The sequence below is a fragment of the Filicampus tigris genome, chromosome 15 (assembly GCF_054856515.1).
Source record: "Filicampus tigris isolate MCC_2025a chromosome 15, RoL_Ftig_1.0, whole genome shotgun sequence".
Classification (NCBI taxonomy): Eukaryota; Metazoa; Chordata; class Actinopteri; order Syngnathiformes; family Syngnathidae; genus Filicampus; species Filicampus tigris.
In genome coordinates, this window is record NC_141231.1 from 3,401,886 (window position 1) to 3,420,462 (window position 18,577).

An 18,577-nucleotide genomic window follows, 5' to 3' on the forward strand; every position below is an offset into this window, starting at 1 on the left:
AATGGAAATGCCTATTTTTTTTTTTTTTACTGAATCCCCTTTGTTTATGTGTTTTATACATCTATTTTAGTTTACATGTTGTTACCAGAATTGTATTATCCTCTGTGAGTGTTTGTAATTTTCAATGTTCAAAGTTAATAAAAAGCATTATAAAAAAAAAAAAAAAAAAAAAATGTGTGATCATGCAGACGGACGCTGAGCTGAGTGAGTGCTAAAATGCATGTCACACAAGAAGGACATGCCACTCACTTGGATTTTGTTTTATTACTTGTATTTGTTTTTTACTATTTTGTGTTATTTTTTAAACCCAAAATAACCTTTTTTTCCTGCCTCAATAATACAATACAATACAATACAATACAATACAATACAATGCAATGCAACTTTATCTATATAGCGCATTTCACAACAGCTGCAGCTGTAACAAAGTACTTTACATATAACATAAAATAGCAATAGTACAGTATCATTAATTTGTGTTTTTGTGTTACTGCTTTCACTGTCTTTGTTGTTGCATTATTGCTATTTTATGTTATATGTAAAGTACTTTGTATACATATACAGCGGACACAAGAAAACAGCAAAATGGTGTCAGTTTCATGTTGGGTCGAAAGCCAAAGAATAAAAATGCCCCTGGGTTGCATCCTTCAAAAACACAATATTTCCTTCCACTGCTATGCGGATGAATGTCAGATCTATGTCCCACTGAGCAAAAAAGACGTTTTCTCCTTAAGACCACTTTTATCCTGTCTAGAGGACATCAAAGCCTGAATGTCACTAAATTTCTTACATTTCAACGAAAAGAAATCAGAAGTTATGGTGTTTGGTCCCAGTGGCTCTTCTGCATTCCACCCTGTTGACCTGGACCCTTGGCTTCATATCTAAAGCCAACAGTCTCAAACTTGGGTTTTAAAATGGACAGTGATCTTAAATTGGACCGGCAAATCAGCGCTGTTGTTAGGTCCAGCTTCTTTCATTTCATTTTCATTTCATTCTGTCTTCTTTCTTTAGATAAGGTAAAGCCCCTCCTTTCCCATCAGCACTTAGAAACAGTCATCTATGCCTTTGTTACATCTCGGCTAAATTACCGTAATGCACTTTATTTTGGAGTCAGCCAGTCCTCTCTCAAGCGTCTCCAGTTAGTCCAAAATGCTGCATCTCACCTCCTAATTGGAGCTCGGAAGACGAAGCACATAACACCAACTCTGGCCTCCCTTCACTGGCTCCCAATGCATTTTAGGGTTCATTTTAAGATGCTTCTACTTGTTTATAAGTCTTTAGATGGCCTCGCCCCGGCATACATCTTCGAGCTCCTCCACTTCTTATGCACCTTCACAGTGCCTCAGATCTGCGGACCAGGCGCTACTTGAGGTGCCAAGGACTAAGCAGTGCCTCAGAGGGGATCGAGCCTTTTCTGTCACCGGTCCTTCCCTTTGGAATGACCTTCCATTAAATGTTAGGAAAGCCCCCTCTCTGTCCATTTTTAAAACCTATTTGAAGACACATTTCTATTCTTTTGCTTTTGATCCGATGTGAGACAGACAGTTTTCTACTGTTTTCCGGTGTGCACTGTTTATTGTAATCCATCCATTATCCGATCTGCTTGTCCTCGCAGGGGTGCTGGAGCCTATCCCAGCTATCTTCGGGCAATAGGCGGGGTACACCCTGAACTGGTTGCCAGCCAATCGCAGGGCACACAAAGACAAACAACCATTCGCACTCACGATCACACCTAGGGGCAATTTAGAGTGTCCAATTAACCTACCAAACATGTTTTTTTGGAATGTGAGAGGAAATCGGAGTAAACCTACGCATTCACAGGGAGAGCATGCAAACTCCACACAGGAAGGCTGGGGCTGGAATCGAACCCATAACCTCTGAACTGTGAGGCAGACATGCTAACCAGGCGCCCGTATATTGTAATTTGTGTTTTGATTTATTGCATTCACTTGTCATATTATTGCTATTTTGTTATCGTAATGTAAAGTGCTTTGTTACAGCTGCAGCTGTTAGGAAATGTTTCATATAAATAAAGTTGTATTGTCTTCTTGTATTGTATTCAAAGTTTTAAAAGTTGACAGATGGAAGGCTTGCCTAACATTTAATGGAAATGTTTCTTTAAAAAACATTTTTAATTGTTAACAGTTTTTATGAAAAATCTCAAATTACAAACCACAGTCAAAGATGAAGAAAGAAGTGCCAGAGTCACATTAAATACATTTCTTGTTTTTGGAAGTTAAAATGGCATGGCACTCTTTGGTTTCCGTCTCAAAAATGACGAAAAGGGGTTTTGAAAGACTACATTGTGATTTTTATTGTCAAAAAATTGAATTTGCACATGCGCTTTAAAGAGCAAATGACGTCACGGTTTTAGCACGCAAATCATTCCGCTCAAATCTAACCAATCGATGAGGCAAAGTGGTAGAAAAAAAAGAATGACGAGAGAACTGAGCCAATAGGACACGTTACTGTGTTAATCTGATTCAGGACCAGCCAAGTACATTTTCATCAACCTTCCCCATTGGTTGAATGTGCTCCTCGGCGCCTCCTCGGACCAGCAGGAAGTAAGATTTTTTTTTTTTTTAAGTCTGTTGTTGCTGCTTAAAAAGTGAGAGGACGACGGATACTGTTATACGCGTGAGTTCTGTTGTTGCATTATTTGAATGCTGCAATTAACTGTAACTTTTAGTTACTACATTATTATTATTATAATTTTTATTCTTATCATGCTGCGTGAGTTTTGCCCGTCCCTCGGTGTTAAACGATCATTAGCAAAACAACTCACATAACTCGGTCATTTGCCAAAAAGCTAAATAAAAACTAATCGACAATACTAAGTAAAACACTTATAACTGGACTGCCGAAACAGTACAAGTAAATGTCATTATTTAAATGCAGTGTTCAACACGTTATCAATTAAACGATTTGCCCATTTGTGTCCCCAATTTCCATTTGAATTCAGCATCGTTCTCACCGGAATCTCAGAACGTCAGCGCTGCATTCACCAATTGTGCATATGGTGCAATAAAATGAGATTTGAGAACTCTTCAATTTTTTTTGCAATGTGGTGGAGGGATTTGCCAAACAACTGGAACATCTCTTCTGATACTGATACTGACTTTAGTTAATGTCAATGACTATAAAGCCTTCTAAGGATGCCATTCCCAAGCTTAACATTCTTAGTATGATTTTTTTTTCAAATGTGTTTTTGGTTAAGTCATTTATAAATTCTAACATTGTAAATTGTTTTTGTTTTTTTTGTCAGCATGGACTCTACCAGCCCTTTAAGTGACATTGTATCTCCAGAGTCGACAGTGACAACACTTCTGTCAAGTTCTGGCCACTTTCGAAGCAGCGTATTGTCACCCGAGTTCAACACAACCTTCAGATACAGAAATAAGGTAGATTCCGTTCGCACTCAAACATGATTAAAAAAAAAATCCACTTTCATGACATAATCCAGCTATAAAGATTGCCATTCATCACGAGTGTAATGGAAATATCTACATTTTCTAGACTATGTAACATGGGTTATGACTCTTTTGACAATTTGCGGAGTAGAAAAGGACTAATAATGAAATAAAAATGAATAAAACAGGTCATTTTTATCAGGAATAGCAGTGAAGCAGTAGTTAGAGTGACAAACAATACCCAAACAAATTAAATACAACCAAAATACAATTAACTCCTACCCAAATGCTGTAATAAAGACAGTGCAGGTTAAATCTGCCTTCGAGCCAGTTAATCCACTCAACACAAGTATTGTGAAAGAATAAATGAAAACATATTGCATACCTTTGTAGCCTAAAAAAATTAGGACAAAAAAAGCACAATGTAATTCCAAACAACTTCCAAAACTTAATAGTCAAACTTCAGCGAGGGACAATGACAAAAATATGACTGGGATCATTTGAAATTTTAAACTAATAGTGATTAATAGTATACCAATATTCCAGTCATATTGGTATACTGGAATACTAGTAAACCACCCATCCATCCATTTTCTATACTGCTTATCCTTTTTAGGGTCATGGATAAAGTGGACCTTATCCCAGCTGATTTTGGCGAGAGGCGCTGTAAAGCCTGAAGTTGTTGCCAGCCATTTGCAGGCACTAACAAAGTAATTGCTGTTAGTGACTTAACTAACATCTTTTGATAGTTAAGAATAACGTTTGTTGTTGGTTAAAAATGTGAATTACACATTTACTATCTTTAATGGTTCAACTTTTGATTTTCAAAGGAATATGAGTCAGCCTCTGCAGCCTTGGATGCCTACATTGCAGACTTTGACAGAAGTCGAAACATTGAGGCATCGGGAAGGTTGGTTCTGCCGCAGAGTCCATTATCCACCCCGAGAAGACCTCGAATGAGCACACGCAGAAACAAATCTGGTAGGTAAACAGTCTGTCGTCTGATAGATTCTTACGTACAGTATTTGTTGAGTGTTATTGGGATATTTGGCCATTCCACTTCCAGGATATGAAATTATCATATTGAATGGTCCTTGCTTTGCAGTTATAAGAACTCACACTGTTCTGTGAAGATTTTCTACAACATCTTTGGGTTTCTGGGGGGTAATTCATTTCCATTCATCTTTAGGAACTCTTTGGACCAGATTACAATCTCTGTTTTAGTAAAGTTTGATGGGGCTGAAATCAGGAGTTGAAAATTCGTCTAAACCAGGGGTCGGCAACATTTTACACCCAAAGAGCCACTTTGACCCGGTTTCAACGGAAACCTCTGGGAGCCGCAAACACTTTTTGACAAGAACCTCCAAAAAACGCCATCTTTTTTGAGTTCCCAGGCACAACTAATTTCAAGTTTTATAATCCCCATATTACTACCTACAAAATACATTCAGTCGGTAATTTGACGCTTGAATTGATTAAAAGAGAACAAAAACCAAGCCGGCGACATCCGAGTACTTCAAAGTCCGTGCTCCCCCGTGAAGCCCCCCATCGTGCCCCCTTGCCTCTGAAACTTCACACCAGCAAACACACCTGCCCAATACAATACATCTTTTTGGCTCCAACGCCTTCACAAAACGCCTTCTTTCAGGTTTGAAGCCATGAGTGATAGTAAATAAATAAAAATAAAACAATGATCCAACTAACCGCATCTAAGGTGCATATTAAAATGAAACCGAGACTTGCCTCATGACACACGTGGGGAGGTCTTTTTTGCAATGAAGCATATTAAACAAGTCAACGTAATCCAGCTAACCTTAATATTTTCAATCCTTATTGCTTAAAAAAAGGCTACAATCAGCAGACGGCCGTGTGCACACTTCCGGCTGTGACATCGTGCTTTATTTGAGTATTTGCTATTTTCACTGCTTTAAATAAACTAGAATTGCATCAAAATTACAGACGAATTATGGACGGACCATTAGAATCGATATGTGATTTTTTTTTATTTGACCATATTTGGACATCGAGATATTTGGCGACAGTGACTGTATAATTTGATTTTAATATATCAAGGTCACAGTAACCTTACAATGCACAACTATAATCAAACAAACGAACACACACAAATAAAATACTTTATTCAGATATTGTGCAGTTTTGGTGTCGCTGGCAGCAGGCGTGTCATGCCGGGTGTTTCCTGTGCTGTCAAACGTCTCTGAGAAAGGTGAATGCCGATCACCGAAATTGCATAATGTCTTAAATGTCTTTTTTTTTGTAGAATATCGTCAAATTATCCTTATCGAGTTTTTTAAAAAACAATTTAAAAAGGGATTCTTTTTTTTTTTTTTAAATGTTTAGCTCATATCGCCCACCCCTAGTCAGTGGTGTACAGTATCTCTGTGACCTACAGCAAATTGATGAAATAAATTCTGGGAAGACGGTGTAATCTGTTTGGGTTCTTTTTTTTTTTTACATTAAAAATGTATGTTTTTGGAGATAGCAGAACGGTGTCCTAAAGCTGTCTCAGGAATGTGAATTGGAGTGTGATTATCTATTTGTGCCCTTTGATTTACTGGCGATCAGTCCAGGGTGTACTATGCCTCTCGCTTAAAGTTACCTATGATAGGTCCCAGCTCACCGACAACCTTAACTGAGGACCAGAAGTGTAGAATGGATGAATGGATGGATTTTCCTGGACTATAAGATACGTTTTGTGTTTCTACTTCTAGTTCTCAAGGAACGTTTAACAGACAAAGAGGTGGATTTCCTGACCCTCCCCGTCAGTTCCCTCCGTCACCGCGACAACCACGATAGACTTTCGATGACAACCGATGAACTGCTGTCCATCCCCCGCGATGGCTCCATGCCTGTCACCCACACAACTGCCTTCATCCAAGGTTTTAAAATACATACTGTACATCACATCACTTACAATGTGATGTGTGTGAAACTTTGACTGGATCATCATAAAACTAAATTGTTTATGAATACCACAATAATCATAGTAGTATTTAGCAGTCTAACCTCAAGTGTTTTCCTCTCCTTGTTTGTTTGCTGCTTCAGGTTGCTTGTCTCAGTCTGCCGCTTCTCAGGGCCGTGTCTCTTCCAAACCGGGATACGGGGCAGGGAAAAACATATCCCACCCACATTTAAGCAGGAAATGCAGCAGCTGCAGGTTCGAGCTTTCATCCCCATTATTTATTATGTGTATCATTTGGGATTATTTACAGATCTATATCATCCACCAGGTGTAATGAAGTACCCGAAGTTTCCTCTTTGAGACAAGATGTCCCCTTTGTCAGATGCTTAACAGTAATTGACATTAACTATTATCTTGGAGTCTTTAACTCTCTTTTAGGAGCATATTATAATTTAAGATTATCTTTATCTGTTAGTGTGCACATAGATCAGCAAGGGCAGAGCAGGCATTGCTGTCTTCATCGCCCCATTTCCAAAGCGGGGACAGTGGGAACAAGGCAGATCTGGGCCACGCTCGTATCAGCAGTGTGCCTGCCTGGATCCAGGACTGTGACCTTAACGAGCCACTACCCCCGTCAGAGGTCTACTTTAGTGACAAGCTTGGTACAGCATCATTCACTCCGTTAACTACAATCAATTTCAAACCTTTTTCTTTTTTTCCTTTTTTTTTTGTCATGACAAGGAAGAACCAGATGTATTAATAACAGAGCTTTGCAGTTACTATTTAGCTCTGAGAACTTTCTATAAAATTCCCAGCATTCCCTAACTGTTAATTCAACAATCTTAGCTGACTTTGCCAAAAATTCCTACAACTAAGAATGCAAAACATTTAATTTTATTACCAGAATGACTTTCTATTCAGGGTACAATATTAATTATACATTGATTATTAGTACATCATCTATTGTGCAAAGCTAAAGACTTTCCAAGTTTTTGTTCTTTTTTGTTTTTAAAGATGTTGTTCCACCTGTTGCATCAATAACCACAGCGCCCTCTTGGTTAGCAGACACAAAGAATGATCCTGGCAAGACACCTAATCAGGTATAAGAACAAAATGCATTTTCTTGATCAACTGCTTGGTGTTTGAAAATACAGTGGTCCCTCATTTATCGCAGGGGTTACGTTCCAAAAATAACCTGCGATAGGTGAAATCTGTTAAGTGGGAAAGGTTTTTTTTTGCAATTATTATACTGTTTGTTTTAAGGCTATAAACCTCACCATTTATATTTCTCTCTTGTTTAAACATGCTCAAAGTGGAAACTTTAGTAAGAAAAAGAAACACACTTTATTATTATTATTAGTAGTAGTAGTAGTAGTATGGTTGATATTATTTTATAGCGAAACAAATGTCAAAAGCATTTTTAATCCCCCTGCTATGCTATGTTGTGGATCAAATTGACCTGTTTAGAAAATCTAGGGAGGAAAAAAAGGATTAAACTTTGTCTGCTCGCCTTTTGTTAAGTTTTCGTTTCTTAATATTAGAAACATTGTTATGTGATATTTCTTGATGATTAAACATTAGAGCACTGATCCATGAACATTGTTAATAAATGATCACAACAGGAAGTTATAGGCTCAACATCTGTTTAAGAAAAAAAAAATGGAACCATTTTCATACAAATAATGATGAAAGATTTTTTTTAACTAATGAATTTAATTTTAATGAACAACATATGAAGTTGCAAACATACGAAATTATCAATTTTGACTCGCGCATATCTCACGCTTCCTCCTCCTTCTATCCTGACACGGCTAAGCTGTTGCATTTTTGTCTGCTCTTCTTTGCTGGGAGAAAAACTGTTATAGGTAGTTTTCTCTCTTGGGGGAGAAGATGAGAAGAAACTGACATGCCACCTTCGATTAGATTTGAAAACTCTAAGAATGAAACTTGAAAGTGTCCCGGGTCTTGCAGCAGTTCCCATAGTTGGCAAGTGATCAAGTGTAAATTCATCCTCCTATCTTTATTGACACTTGTGTCGTCGTCTTCTTCCTCTCCTCTTCCTCTTCTCCCTCACTAAATTAAATTTAGTAAACCGAACGCAATCCGTGCGAGACATGGCACGGATGAGATGTATTCAAATTGCTCTACAGTACTTTAAGCCAATCAGGACACAGAATACAATGCGGGGTATGTACGCTGTAAAAAATTGCACAGTAAAAAATTCCGCAATGTAGCGAGTCCGCAAAAGGTGAACCACAATATTGCGAGGGACCACTGTACATTATATTACACTACATTATATTTTGTGGCAGTGTTCAGGGTTCTGTTATATCACATTTGTGTGTTGGCATTGACATTATCTCTACTGATTTGGGACACTTTGTACATGTGATCTGTTTAAAGAGGAAGTCAAACCAAACATATTTTTTACAAGTAACAAGGCAATATGATTACCGTATTTTCCGGGTTATAAGCCGCACCCACCCTATTTTTTTTAAAGAATATTTTGGGGAAAAAAAACTTAAATAAGACGCACCTTTATATAAGACGCACCCATCTATGTTGAAAACTTTTATATTTACTGCATTTACAGAACGATTATGAACTGTAAATGTACATGTTTGTACCTGAGCACATTCTTTCCTAACAGTGCCTTTTAACACTGACTAACGTTGCTGATTAAAACAGAAGAGAACAAGAGAAAATAAACACTACTTATCTTCATTTCACTGCCGACTGCCGCTCCAGTTTGTCAGCTAATGTCCACCAGACTCCACCATCTATTGTTCTACTACATTCTACATATGCACCTGTCTCTTTTTATGTTAATAAAGTCAGCCAATCTAACACATGACGTGCTAAATCAACAATAGCATTTCACATCGAAACAACAGAACAGACGTAACATCAGCCAATCGCATTCATGTGCACTTCATGGACCTCTCGGAAAACATAGACTCAAAGCATTACAGCACCTAATGCAGGGGTGTCAAAATCAAATTTTGCGACAAGCCGAGGGCCGGACTGATAGAATGTTCAATGAAATTTTTTTAAATGTCCGGATTGGATTGGGTCCTTCGCGCCTGTTGATGACGTCACGTTTTATATTTCTGTAATATATTTCTTTGCCTCTATGTTTGTCAACCCCCCTGGCTGCTATGTTTTTACGTTCAGAGTTACTAAATAAAAAATAAAATATAGTACATTACTGCTACTTTTGCAAGGCAGCTCGTACGTCACTTCCGCTTATGACCCGAGAAGAAGCCACTGCCCGTCCTGTGAAACAATATCAGTGGAACGTTTGCGCTTCTCCTGCCAAACTGGAAACAATTGTCTTGTTGACTCGGGCTGCAAGATTGTATGAACTGTACATAATGTGAAGTAAAACGGATAGGATCATACGATTGGTATGATGTCTCCACCTGACTCTATTTTAGAGTGGCAAGGTATGGATGTGGGTGCTCCTGTCAGAGAACACAGGCCGTATTCCACTTGACACGTCTATTTATTATGGTCTGCAACAAAACAGACAAAGAATAACCTAGCAACATCATCCAATGCATATCCATTAGTTAACAATATGCCTAAACATTAAAATTCTCAGTATTAAGCAATTAAACAGCCAGACAATGCATACGATACACATTCACACGTTTCATCATTAGAATAGTAAGCATACTAACCGAAATAACTAACTAGTGATCATCAACGTGACATCACTCATGAGAACATATCTAGGCTATTATGTACAGCAGTTACCTGACACAAACCTGACTTATTAAAGTCACCTTTTAACATTTACACGCAACAACAAACGTGGTGAAACACGGGAAATCTGCAACTACTGAGTTTGCTGGCACGAACAAAGTACTAGCTAGCTTTGTCGAAGGAGGAGAAAGAAAAGAAAGCACGTCTCTCGCTGTCAACACTTAGCACTCGAGGAGCGTTCAATGCCTGCTCACAGTGTGGGACATGTCAGTCCTACATCGAAACTCAATGAATTTATCAAATGCCAACAATTACTAATAATAAAACAAGGTGAAATTTCTAACATAAAGTATTTCTTAATAAAGCGTGTTTTACTCCGAATAACTTTTCACCACAATCCGATTCTGAAAGCCACGAAAAGTGAGGTGAAGTCTTGAGTCGGCATGTAGACGACCGAAGGACGATCCTCGCAAAAGTAGTGGTAATGTTCGTTTTAACAACAGCCAGGGGGTGGCAAACATAGATGCAAAGAAATATGTTACAGAATAGTGTAACGAATTGGGTTATCTGTGTTGTGGTCGAATTTGTGTCTTGCCAAGTTGTGTTGTTTCCGAGGTAAATGAATCCATCGTACGGCTTTGCTTGAGGGTAGGGCATGCGAGCGAGAGTAGCGGAGGACGAAGAGGATAGCTTGACTGAACGGTTGTCGTACTGTATTGGCGTCGGCTGCGGCCCACATTAGCCTGTTGGACTAATAAAAAGTGATAGTGACAAAATGGCCGCCCACAGAGATGGCTAAAAACGGGTTGGATTTTGTTGGTTAACTCGCATTCCACAAACGCAATATTAATCAGAATGCTGTGTTTCAACTAGTGGGCCTGCATAGAACATACTTTAAAAATATATATGTTTGGGTTCACTTCCGTTTTAAGGAATGAAAAAAGAATTACCTTCGACTTTCAGAAATTAAACAAAAAAATTGAACAATGTGTGTTTTTATTTATTCATGTGTAAAATCAGGGTGACACCCAGCAGAGTCTAAAAGATCTGAGGCTCCAGTTTGCTGAACAGATATCTTTGATCGCTTCAGAGAGAAAAAGCTCGGACTTCACAGAATCTCTTGTGAGAGGTAAATAATAGAATATGACATAGTGACGCTGAAAGGACACACTGTCTGTGTTGACTGCTATTTGTGTTCTCCTTTTGTCAGATAACCGGCTAGATTCATTGATCCAGAAAGCGGATGAAGTGCTAAACTCGCTATCTCGTAGCTTTGGAAGAGCGGAAAGTCTTGCAGATTCAGGTAAGATTAGTCTACAGTATTCCTTTGGTTCTCCTTCTCCATCTTTAACAAGCAAGTCATCTAACTCTGATTATCAGTTTTGCTCATTTTCAAATGCATGTTTACTTTTCTCGAATAGAATTGAATAGTGAAGAAATGAAGCTTTGTTCCACTTTACAAGGTCCCCCGCTCCCAATGTAAGATTGCCTACATTCACACGTTTTCTATTATGTACTTTCATTGATCAACAATAGATACTATTCTGTATCGCTATCTGTTTATTGATGATGCAGAGACTCAAAGGGTGCAGCAGAGTTCATCACAAGGGCTCTGTCAGAGGGATCCAAGCAGGTGGGGCTGACCCATGATTCTTTTACACTTTGGAAAACCCTCACATTAGTCACCTTGAGTGGTTTGAGAGAATTAAACACAACAGACCAAACAAGAGTCTTGGTTGGAGAACCACACTATAATGTAAAGGAAGAATACAAAAACTTGCTTCAAATATTGCTTCTGTATTTACTGTCTCCTCTTTTGATTCAGGATTACAGTCACAATGGTAGCAGCATCTGTACACAGCCTGGTCCATTGGAGGCTCTGAAACAGATGATGTTTAGACTGCAGGCTGTGGAGGCGGAGCTCCACCGACAACAGCATCTACCAATTGCTCTGACTTGCAGTAAAGAACCCCAAAGTGATGTATGTAATTTGTTTACTCTCCCCATAAAGACCAAAATTGCTCAAATTGCATAGAGCTTGATAAAGCGCCCTTTCATTGACTTTTGAACTAGAAAACCTCAAAACTAAGAAAAGCTTGTACTGCATAAAAATGAACATCAACTTTTTTGCATAGATACCCATGTTAATGCACACATTTGTGCTGGTTGATTAAGATTATAGCCTTTTAAAGTTAGCAGACAAGGGCTTGCCATGACGATTTCAAAGACGCTATTCATGTTGCAGTAGTAAAGCAGCGTACCATTAAAATTATCCCCTTGATACAACAATTACTATGCACTGACAGAATTGCACCACTTGCACAATCTACTGTGATCCAATACAAGATATGTGTTGTGAATGAGTACTTCACTGAGGGTGTAAAAAAAAACAAAAAACATTATTATCACACTTTCAGATGATGCGTTTGTATTGGGTCTCATTAGATTTTGCTGGTGATAAAGTTATGATTGGTTGGTTTATGTTGTTGGTTTAATGTGATTCCAAAAATGGATAATAGCAGGCTTCTTTTCTCTACTATTCTATATTTCATAGTGTATTTGTATTGCAGAAGCCTAAAGGTGAAACAGAACAGGGTTTATCTGGTGCACCATCACTACAAAGGTACCGTAACAGAATATGTCAATTGTATGATTTCCATCACACTTCTCAGCCAAAGTTTGCTAAATATCTTAGCAATTTAGCACCACTGACCTTTAGCTTTTAGCCTTGTGCAACACTGTGACCTAATACAGACTAACTATAATATCATGTTGGTGTTTTTTACATTTCGGTACAACCATGCAGTGCTACAGATTCATGTTTAACTACCACTAAACGTTAAAGTGAAACACAGCTCGAAATGTTAACGTTGTCCTTTCCAGAAAAATAATGAGCTGAAACACATTGTTTGTAAAGTGTAATATTTTGGCCACTGTAATCCAATTAATTTAAAAACGCAGTTTCTACCCCCAGGGCTCTACATCACCTCAGTCGCCTTAAGTTGCTGTTGGAGGAACCAAGAGAAAAACATGAGGAGGAGGAGAAGGATACAGATGAAGGACGGTACTCTTCTTCACCTACCGACAGACTTATATCTTCAGCAGGATTCCCATTAAACATGGAAACCATGTCAGACGGAGACGTTTCTAGTCAGTGTCATCATTAGTCGAGGGGTCTCTCTGTTTTAGTTATGTTGAGCAAGTCTGGGGAACAGTCGTTGCCCAAAAAAAAAACAAAAAAAAAAAACGCACATGTTGAAATTTATTTTGAATTTGTGTTTCAGATAAAAGTGTAAGACAATACATCAAAACTACACACATCAAGTTCCAAGTACAGTATATCAAATGTGTATTAAGGCTAGTAGCCTTTGGCAAACAAGTGACAAAACAACATTACGTCTGTAAATGGCATGTTAGTATTTCCATTTTAGCATTTATTATTGTGTACACTCAAGTGAATTATTTCACTCTACTGTAAAGGGGAGTAAGTAAGGAGTTGCTCACAAAAGACAGAACATTTACTTTTTGAATCCGTTTCTGTAAGGTTCAAATGCATAAAATAGCATTTTACTGCCCAGTATTATGCAAAGCTTGATGCTGATCAGCAGCACCTTGGCCAAAGGGGACTCAGGATAATCAACAAATTCACTCATGAAATTGATCTTCATTAAATAATCCAAGCACTCACAAATAATCTGTGATCTATACTTGGACACCAAAGACTGTACTTTATGTATTGTATGCATTTATGTTTTTTAAACATATTGCTATAGAATTCTTTTATAATATACGTGTCGTGTAAGCATGATGGTTTTTTTGTTTTTTCCATTGTTTAGCTATGATGCAAGTTATATTGCACTGAAGCACAGTAGTTTTCTTTCATTTTTATAATATGAAAATGTTAAATATTGTTATAAATGTATATTATTTTCTGACCCGCGCACTATGAACAGCTCTGCAAGGAGCCTCTTCAGAGCTCTGAAAGTTTTTCTAACCCAAATGTATTCCCAAATCAAAGTGAATAAAGCCTCGAGACTTGAATTGCAAAATACAAGTGTATGTCTTGTTTGAGGTCAGACGGTAATTCACATTGTTTAGGTAATTATGTTCAAATGGACATTTTGTGTGTGTATTCATATCTTAAATTATCTGTAGAAATACTGTAACACACATCACTGTGCCATCAACATATGGCACAACTTGCATACAGTCATGGATGCAAATTTCATATTTATTTTTAACTTTTAATGGTTGATTTGGCCAGTGTTTTTCCATAGTTGGAGAGGTTGAGGCTTTTCTAGGCAGTAATTAGTAGAGTTAATTTCAAGTGCTTGCAGACCACTCATGGGCTTAGCTTTTAGCATTCTTTGCAAATGTTAATGAGGCTGAGGTATATTGCAAAAACTGCAGCTACACCTGCATGTTCTTTGCGGCGTCTCTTAACCAGCTTCACACATTGTGAGATTGACATTTTTAGCCTTTCTTTGATTAGTCATGGATAGAGAACGGCACCTTTTTAGTCTTGCCAAATATTCTTAATCTGATTTAGGTCTGGATTTGTCTGGGCCATTCAAACGTATGAATATACTTTGTCCAGTCTCAAGTATATCGACGACTCCAACAGGTTGATGAGAAGATGGTTGGAGACAAATACAAGACTATTGTGTCTAATTTTGACCTTGCGTGGATTAGAGAAAATACAAACCAATTCTTGTGCACTCAACTAATTAAATATGTGAATTTTATAATCAATCCATCCTGAAAAAAGAAAAATGTAACTAAAAGCCCGAAATGAATGACGTTTATGCGCAGGCTAAGTGTAAACTTTTGACCACACGCTTATCCTCACAAGGGTCGCGGGGGTGCTGGAGCCTATCCCAGCTGTCTTCGGGCAGTAGGCGGGGGACACCCTGAACTGGTTGCCAGCCAAACGCAGGGCACGCAGAGACAAACAAACAACCGCATTCACAATCACACCCAGGGGCAATTAAGAGTGTCCAATCAATTTACCATGCATATTTTTGGAATGTGGGAGGAAACCGGAGTACCCGGAGAAAACCCACGCAGGCACGGGGAGAACATGCAAACTCCACACAAGAGGCCGGGATCTAACCCACGACCTCCGAACTGTGAGGCGGGCGTGCTAACCAGTCGACCACCATATTTTAAATTTCTGTTGAAATTTTACCCTGCCCTTTGCGTCCATGCACATGATACAGTTTATAGCACAGCTATTGAGGCCACATTCCTTGCAGAGCTGTAATCCTTTATCACGTCACAGATCATATCATTGAGTTGCTGCAGCACGGGTAATGGATGTATTTATGTATTTTATTAATTCCAAACATTTCTGGAACTTATCTGCTACTTTGCAACCAAAGTTCTGACCTAAAGCATGCCTGGAGGCATCTTTACAGTGCAACCATCTATGACAGTCTTGATTGTCAAATGGCGTATTATTCAAATAATTGACATTTTCAGTTCGGTATTTTTCACTGACAAGGAGAAATTTAAAAAATGAGCAAAGTAATGTCCACTTTACTGTCTACATCCATACATTAATGAGCCCATTACTCCCTGCAGACATGACAGTTTTGCCGGTGTGGTCAAACGTGACACTCTGCACACTGTCCCTTTGCCCTGATAGGCTGTTGACTTTGCAGGAATCCACATCCATCAGTTTGACCAAACTGTCGCTACTTGCGATTGCCAGTATCTTCCTTGATGGACTGAACGCCACCTGATTGGCGCTCAGGGGCCCTGCATCTATGGTGCGAAGAGCCGAGACGGGCCTCCTGACGTCCCACAGGTTGATGATGCCGTGGGTGTCGCAGGAAGCAATAACTTCCTCGGAAAGGCCTATGGTAGCGTGATTGCAGGGATGCTGGTGTCCAATAAAGGATGCGGTGCACACTCCGAGTCTGATGTCCCACAGGGCGAGAGTTTTATCTGCCGAAGAAGTTAGGAGAGTGTTGGAGAAGGACTGGAAGCAGATGCTGTTGACAGAGGCAGTGTGGCGACGCATTGTCAGCCGGCAGCGCTGGCTATTCAGGTCCCACAGTTTGGCAGTTTTATCAGAGGAACAGGACACCAGGAAGTGACCACATGAGTGGAAGGAGCACCCCCAGGTGGGTTGGCTATGACCGGTGAACGTCAACACGCAACGTCCACAAAATAAATCCCAGAGCCTTACCTGCAGGAAGAACAATGTAAAGGTTAAACGGTAAAACGAGAAATAAGCATAAAGGGGTTATACGTGGCTTTGGCTTGATTAAAAAATAGCAAATAGGTGAGCTTTTCGACGAAGAAAGTAGGACTGGACAGTTTCTATTAAAAACAAATCTGTGAATGTCAAACCACAAATATATGGGGGTCGTTGTAGTGCAGTACTGTACATCCCCGCCACATCTAGGTTTGTTAAAATGGCAAGTACTTTTTACGTAAATCCTGCTAAATGTCAATGAAAAGCTGATGGAGGCAACAACGTGAAGCGTCAGTTCAGTGTAAAGAATGTTCTAATGAGGGTAAATGTGAACTGACTGTAGTGTCTCCACTGGTTGTTGCCAGTTTAGTTCCTTCTGGGTGAAAACTGCAGCTGGACAGCCAATCGGAGTGTCCTTCACCTGTCAGGACCATCTGACCCACCTGATGACACATAACATCATAAGATGGTAAAACAGCAAATGAGAGTTGACTAAACAAATTTGATTAAATTAAGATTTTATCATAACATGTCTAAAATGCTAAAATGTCACTTTACATTGACATTGATTATTTTGATAATATTTATGATTGTACTCTCCCATCAATTATCTCTGTTACTATTGCCATATGTACCAGAACCCCCCCTGCCACGAGAGAGCAGGGTCAACTGGTTTTCATTTTTGGATAATCAACATTTTTAATTGAATTTAAAGGGCTCAGATAATGACCAATCATGCCCCAGCTTCACAAAACAGGTGAGCTCTGATTGGTCATTACCTGAACCCTGAGCAACTCTGATGTCATTAACAGTCAACAGAGGTGAAAAAATGGCCGCCCCCTGAGATGGCTAAAAACGGGTGCATTTTACTGCTTAACTCAAATTCCACAAATGCATTATTAATCAGAATTCCTTGTTTCAACTAGTGGTCCTGCATAGAACATATTCTTGAAAAAAAATGGGTTGACTGCTCTTTAAACTGTGCTATGCTAAACAGTATTTATTTTGAAGGGTAGATCCATGTTTTGCCCTGGTATAAATATTACCTTCTCCCTGTTGGCTGGCAGTGCCCACAGCCTCCAACTGCAGTCGTCACTGGCACTAGCGAGGATTTTTTTCCCTGGGTGGAGGCTGATGCAGCTTATGGGAAGCGTGTGTGCTTTGATGGAATAGAACAGGCTGAATGAATTAGGGCTTTTCTGTTCTCCAGCATTTCCCTGAGTGCGTTGAAGGTTCACTGGCCTGCTGCAGACTGGAAACTCAGTGTCCTTTGGGTGTCTGGCAGTGCTTGGGAATTGGGCAGTGCTCTTCTTGGTGTTTCTCTCTATCTTGGTTTGGCTTTTGTCCAGAATCAGGCTCGCACTCAAGTTATTCTGTATCCGTTCACTTTCCAAACTGAGAAGCATCTTCTGCCTCATGGCTACCTCATATTTTTCATCCAGCTGCCTCAGCGCTGGCTCATAGGCAGCCAGGCGTTTCTTCAGACGCTTTATGTCCTCCATCAGACGGCTTTTGTCAGCAACAAGTCTTTGGCAATGCAGCCGATGCAGATCTCTGTCCCTCTGCAGTCTCACTAGGCTGTCCCCTGCAGACAGCACCTCTTGTTTGAACTGGTCGGTCTCTCTGTAGACCTTCTGCAGTTCAATCTGAAGGAGCTGCTTGTGTGTAAGGGCATCGGGGATGACAAGGGTGCCCGGTGCTGGAGGAGCTGTCAACAAGGGCTCTGTCAGGAGTTTCTGAGCTGAGCTGTACCACTCTACCTCAAAACAGTCCAGAGTCCGGCTCAAGCCAATTTTCTGGAGAAAGTTTCTGATAAAGTCGTCTACCACCTCTGGGATGTTGTGTTCTTCTTTAATAGTTCCAAAAAGAGTAGCAGAAGTGGAGGAAGCAGACGTCTTCGCCGCCTCCATAAGATTCACGTCTGCATTGCTCTGCTTGCTCTTGATGGGGGAAAGCTCACTGGTCCCTTCCATTTCTCTTTCGCTGGCCTTTGCTGACATGATTTCCCTTCTGGGGCCTTGTTTTGTGGTTGCCAAAGTAACTGTACACTCAGCAACTGACGGCAGGGAGAGCTAGAATATCCTGTAAATGCATAGTGCACGTTTGTGACTATAACATCGTTTAATTTATTTGAAAATCCTCAGAATAAGCTATCTTTATTCATTTATAGAGATAAGGTATAATAAACGCAGATTTGTTTTTATTCCCGACGTTGCTACTCGCTGACGTAATAGAGCGCTTGTTACTGACGTCACCCCACGATGGTACTAGCCCACATTTCACACTGACATTCACGCAAGTTGAACTGCTAGTACAAATGATTGAAAGAAGATCAAG

General features: G+C 39.5%; 2 protein-coding genes across 5 annotated transcripts; one reads left to right on the top strand and one right to left on the bottom strand.

Moving 5' to 3' along the window:
• Positions 1-2,558: 2,558 nt before the first annotated feature.
• c15h18orf54 (chromosome 15 C18orf54 homolog) lies at positions 2,559-14,086 on the top strand. Of its 4 annotated transcripts, none has more exons than XM_086054467.1 (15): positions 2,559-2,637; positions 3,266-3,401; positions 4,241-4,391; positions 6,140-6,307; positions 6,474-6,585; positions 6,659-6,722; positions 6,806-6,992; positions 7,345-7,430; positions 11,059-11,167; positions 11,249-11,341; positions 11,460-11,517; positions 11,614-11,794; positions 11,864-12,019; positions 12,609-12,661; positions 13,013-14,086. In XM_086054467.1, the coding sequence occupies exons 2-15, from the start codon at positions 3,267-3,269 to the stop codon at positions 13,203-13,205; spliced, it is 1,746 nt and encodes a 581-aa protein (XP_085910593.1). In that variant the 5' UTR covers positions 2,559-2,637; position 3,266; the 3' UTR covers positions 13,206-14,086. The 4 variants fall into 4 exon arrangements, with proteins under 4 accessions (XP_085910593.1, XP_085910594.1, XP_085910591.1 ...); XM_086054468.1 differs by having other exon boundaries at positions 11,614-11,671; XM_086054465.1 differs by having other exon boundaries at positions 11,614-12,019.
• A 1,196-nt stretch (positions 14,087-15,282) lies between these two features.
• spag16 (sperm associated antigen 16) lies at positions 15,283-18,457 on the bottom strand. The gene is made up of 3 exons (XM_086052966.1): positions 17,287-18,457; positions 16,579-16,683; positions 15,283-16,231 (listed from the first exon to the last, which is right to left on the bottom strand). Exons 1-3 carry the CDS (start codon positions 18,238-18,240, stop codon positions 15,584-15,586), a joined length of 1,707 nt encoding a protein of 568 aa, XP_085909092.1. The 5' UTR covers positions 18,241-18,457; the 3' UTR covers positions 15,283-15,583.
• Positions 18,458-18,577: the final 120 nt, after the last annotated feature.

What these genes read in the sequence shown, in the direction of transcription:
- c15h18orf54 (XM_086054465.1), top strand. Translation starts at nt 3,267, where the DNA reads ATGGACTCTACCAGCCCTTTAAGTGACATTGTATCTCCAGAGTCGACA. An exon ending in CACAACTGCCTTCATCCAAG is followed by an intron (nt 6,308 to 6,473) that starts GTTTTAAAATAC and finishes TTGCTGCTTCAG; the next exon opens with GTTGCTTGTCTCAGTCTGCC. An exon ending in CACAGAATCTCTTGTGAGAG is followed by an intron (nt 11,168 to 11,248) that starts GTAAATAATAGA and finishes TCCTTTTGTCAG; the next exon opens with ATAACCGGCTAGATTCATTG.
- spag16 (XM_086052966.1), bottom strand. Translation starts at nt 18,240, where the DNA reads ATGTCAGCAAAGGCCAGCGAAAGAGAAATGGAAGGGACCAGTGAGCTT. An exon ending in TGCCAGCCAACAGGGAGAAG is followed by an intron (nt 16,684 to 17,286) that starts GTAATATTTATA and finishes ATGTGTCATCAG; the next exon opens with GTGGGTCAGATGGTCCTGAC. An exon ending in CAACCAGTGGAGACACTACA is followed by an intron (nt 16,232 to 16,578) that starts GTCAGTTCACAT and finishes TTCTTCCTGCAG; the next exon opens with GTAAGGCTCTGGGATTTATT.